General features: G+C 34.7%; 1 protein-coding gene across 1 annotated transcript in view; it reads left to right on the forward strand.

Annotated features, from left to right (window-relative positions):
• The window catches only part of LOC107704698 (neurobeachin-like), a 282564-nt gene that overhangs the window by 227916 nt on the left and 50280 nt on the right, over window positions 1-4368 (forward strand). The window contains exon 40 of the mRNA XM_016507685.1: window positions 943-1058. Within this exon, the coding sequence (XP_016363171.1) occupies window positions 943-1058 (116 nt within the window). The remainder of the gene's footprint in view (window positions 1-942; window positions 1059-4368) is intronic.

Raw genomic sequence — 4368 nt, forward strand, 5'->3', positions numbered from 1 at the left:
AAAACACATTATTTTTCACATATTTTACATTATTACAACACCTCTCTCCCCAGTCTGGCACAAACGGCTCAAATAGTTCCTGTATCAAATGAAGGCCCGCCTTCTGAAATACGAAATGTACTGTGATTGGTTAGCTGGGACAGTGCGTGTTGTGATTGGCAGCACGCGGCGCCTGGTCGGGAAATGTCAAAATCAATCAATTTGAGTGCGATTTAATCCCGGATGATTGCAACCACTCTAAGTTCGTCTGCATTGGGAAAGCTAGCGTGTCTCCGACATAGTGATAACACTCGTTGCCTTCTCTAGTGCAGCTCAACCAGCAGATATGATGCAGTAATGATGGCTGATTGTACATTTCAGTATGCCACACTACCCCAGGTAAATGTGAGTGCATATAATTTTAAAAATCTGTCAACTGGTGCTTCATTATATTCACGAATGCATTTCTGGTATCATGGCTAATAAGAAGTACTTTTCTGTATTCTTTTGTTCTTAATCAGAATAAGTGCAAGGAAGGTGCACATAATTATTCAAAAAACACTTAAGAAGTACAAATAAAAGGCAAGTCCTACACGTGGATAAGAATGCCTGAGAGAGGTCCGATTCAGGCGCTGCACCAGAAATCTCTGTTGTTCTCATATTTTTAGCATGTGTGCTGCGTATACTTCAAGAGCAAAGGTGCATTATGGTCATCTGCAAAGAATCTCTTTTGCTGGAACTGATGCATTCATTACACACCACAGTAAAGAGCGTGACAGCCTTGCGTGTGTGAGCTGGTGTACTCTTTTGTCTTTTTTTTAAGCTAAATGATACAATGTCATATTTTGAGTTATAATCTATCTGCGGAACAAGCCAAGTCCACAATAATCAAAGTAAATGAAAGCAAATGTCGAGTTGGACTTGAGCCCTACTTATTGGTACAGTTCTGTGCTTTTTTTGCAGGCGGATTTCTTTGGCCACCCCTCGTCAGCTCTTCAAGTCGTCTAATATGACTCAGCGCTGGCAAAGACGGGAGATCTCCAACTTTGAGTACCTGATGTTTCTCAATACCATTGCAGGTCAGATCTTATTTGCTCGGCATTGCTAACCAGTTATTTAAATGAAAGCATTTTGGACTATTTGCAATCACGCTCAACACTCTTGATTTGATAGGGATGATAATTTTTTCCATTGATCAGTGTTTGTAGGTTGCCAGCAAAATGTTCTTTTATTTTATTTAGTGCTGGGCAACGATTAATCGCGATTAATCGCATACAAAATAAAAGTTTTTGTGTACATAATATATGTGTGTGTACTGTGTATATTTATTATGTATATATAAATACACACACATGCATGTATATATTTAAGAAAATATGTTGTGTTTATATATTAAATGTATTTATATATAATATAAATTATATGAATATAAATATATATACATGTAAATATTTTATTTTATTTTATTTTCTATTTTTTTTTGTGGTATTATCAGTTTCCCTTTTCAAACAAAAAGACCCTCTGACAGAAATCTAGTCTAGAAATGAGTCTTTCCCCTCATTATTTATTTATAAGCTATATTTTCTTTTTATACTCAGATGCTCTATTGTTGCGCAAATGTGAGAGCCGTGGACTCTTTGGGATAATTAGTGTGGCTCTGTGAGTGTGTGCAGAGTTGAAATATTCTGTTGCAAAGTCTCTGATGTGAGCTAGTGAGAACTCTCTCACACGCACACACACCTCCTATTGACACTGAAATGTGTCATCCCTGCTCGCGCTGCATATTCATGCATATTTATATTTAGCTCAGGCTTGAGTTCGAAACATTATTGTCAGCTAATTAGATGTAAGGCAGAGTTGGAATGGGGTAAAATTCATTAAAGGCAGGAGTGGTAATGACCTGTGATGACAGAGGTGTCAGTGAAGTCCGGGCCTACCGACAGGAGAGAGAGAGGGGTGTTAATGTGAAGCCGGTCCGCTCCTAATTAAACACTGTTGCGGTGATATTAACACCTTCCACCCGGGCCTCGGTCCTGTCAGCTCAACCTCCCCTCATCTCAACCTTTTTCCTCTTCTCGGCCCCACTTCACCATGTGGCATTAACCTGGTTAATCAAGTCTACCTCATCCTAGACCCAGCCTATCTCAAGATCATTATGCTCAGGGTTTGGGATGGATTTCGTTAGTATCAGTGATTGTATAAGAATAACAGAACTGTGCCCCCATTTATTTTTTTATTTTTATTTTTTATATTATTTTATATATTGTTTATTTTATTTTATTCTCTATTATAGTTATTTTTATTAACTATAATAGTTATAATTTAAATAAATTGACTTTTATTATTTTGTCCCCACAAACTAGTATTATTAGTCATAATAATACATTCATCGTAATAGCAGCACCAGCATATATGTGTGTGTGTGTGTGTGTGTGTATAACTAGTAATATTACTTAAAATAATCAGCAATAATAATATATCAATTGTAATCATAATTTAGGCTATAGATAGAGAGATAAAAATATACAAAATATAAATTGAAATTTAACTAATAGAAATAAAAATTATATTTAATATATATAATAACATCTATATTAATAATAAATTTATAGAGCGAAAGAGAATAAATAAAAATGTATATTAGGGTAAATACCAGGGTAATTAATGCCATGTTTGTTTAATTAACAGCATTAAAACTAAACTGTTCATATTGTATTAAACCACTTGAGGGCTTTATAAATCATGGAAGTGTTTTATCTGTACTCTCTAAGAGGTGGCTGTTTAAGAGGAAGATTAATGACAGTCATTTGTGATGGGTCTGGTAATTAGCCCACACACGCTATCATCTCCAACCATCATGACAGGCCTGAAGAACCCAGAACCAAAGCCCAGATCGTCAAACTCTCCACACCCTCCACACACGCTCACATTCTCAGGCAGTTATCTGAACTGAGATGCCCCTTTGGGTTAGCGTCACCTCAGAGGATTTTTACTAAGGTCAGGATCAGCTTTAATTTGTGCCCTCCCCGAGTTCCACAGGAAATACCAGGCTTCCAGTCCTTGTCTGAGTAATCGCACTGTAAAGATGAAATAGCCCCAGTTTATCTCTTCTTTAAGAGGTTCTATATATCAGCATGGCTAAGCTTCAGTGGCGTCCTTACAGCTCCAGATCACAGCGGTAGCCAGACAATCTGGAAACTTTTCTGTTCACACAGCAGCACAAATCACGCCAGCACCTTTGCAATATTACAGGGCTATATATCAGATTGGCATTTCCCAAATCTTTTTTTTTTTTGTGCATTCAAAAGCTTAAGGTTTATTTCTTGGCTACAGCTTTCTTTCATAGAAAATCCCATGTATATATATATATATATATATATATAAGATTGGAGCAGAATCTACCCACACGCAAACTTTGTTTATATATACAGTATGCATGCATGTTTATACTTTTAAGTTTATTCAATATTCAGATTTATTTATTTTTAATTTCCCAATTAAATATAAATGAAATTACAGTTGAAGTACAATTAAATGTAAATTAAATTATATAAATGTAAAATAATATAATGAAATTTAATAATATAATTAAATCATAAATATAAATGAAATTTATATCCTAAATACATATAAATTAAATTACAGTTAAATTACAATTAAATATAATTAAATTTTATATATGTATTTGTTTATTCAATAATTAAATGTATTTATTTATATAAAGTTTTATACATTTTATGTATATACAATGTATAAAATGTATAAAAGTACATGTACATTTATTTATACATTTTTTTATTCAATATTCAAATATATTTATTTTATGTTTCTTAATTTATTCGAGAGAGAGAGAGAGAGAGAGAGAAATAAAAAATAGAATTAAATAATAAAAAAATAAATGAGTAAGATTGAAGTAATCAACTATTTAAGTATTTAAAGGGGTCATATGATGCTGCTAAAAAGAACATTATTTTGTGTATTTGGTGTAATGAAATGTGTTTATGCGGTTTAAAGTAAAAAAAAAGCGCGAAAGCACATTAATACAATGCGCGAGCGCGAATCTCTCCGCTCGCGCGCGGATTTCCTTTGCTCTCACACAAAAACGGGCGCGCGCGCTCAGGTAGACGCTGCTCTCGCCCGGAGAGAGTGCGCGCACTTAAAACATGTCTCCTCTCACTCAAACTGTGTCCTGTGCACTCTCAAATCTCTCTGTGCTCATGCGCTATAGATATTACTTATTTTCGCACCTGAATTAAACATTGTATGAAGGTAGAATGACGTCAAAAAGATTTGCATACGCAGGGTAAGAGTTCTGGAAGTGTACATAAGACTGTAAGCGTAAATTAAATTTGCATGCGCAAGAGAAGCTTTGTAAAGGTGTAAATCGTG

The sequence above is a fragment of the Sinocyclocheilus anshuiensis genome, unplaced genomic scaffold, assembly GCF_001515605.1.
Source record: "Sinocyclocheilus anshuiensis isolate Anshui unplaced genomic scaffold, SAMN03320099.WGS_v1.1 scaffold758, whole genome shotgun sequence".
Classification (NCBI taxonomy): domain Eukaryota; kingdom Metazoa; phylum Chordata; class Actinopteri; order Cypriniformes; family Cyprinidae; genus Sinocyclocheilus; species Sinocyclocheilus anshuiensis.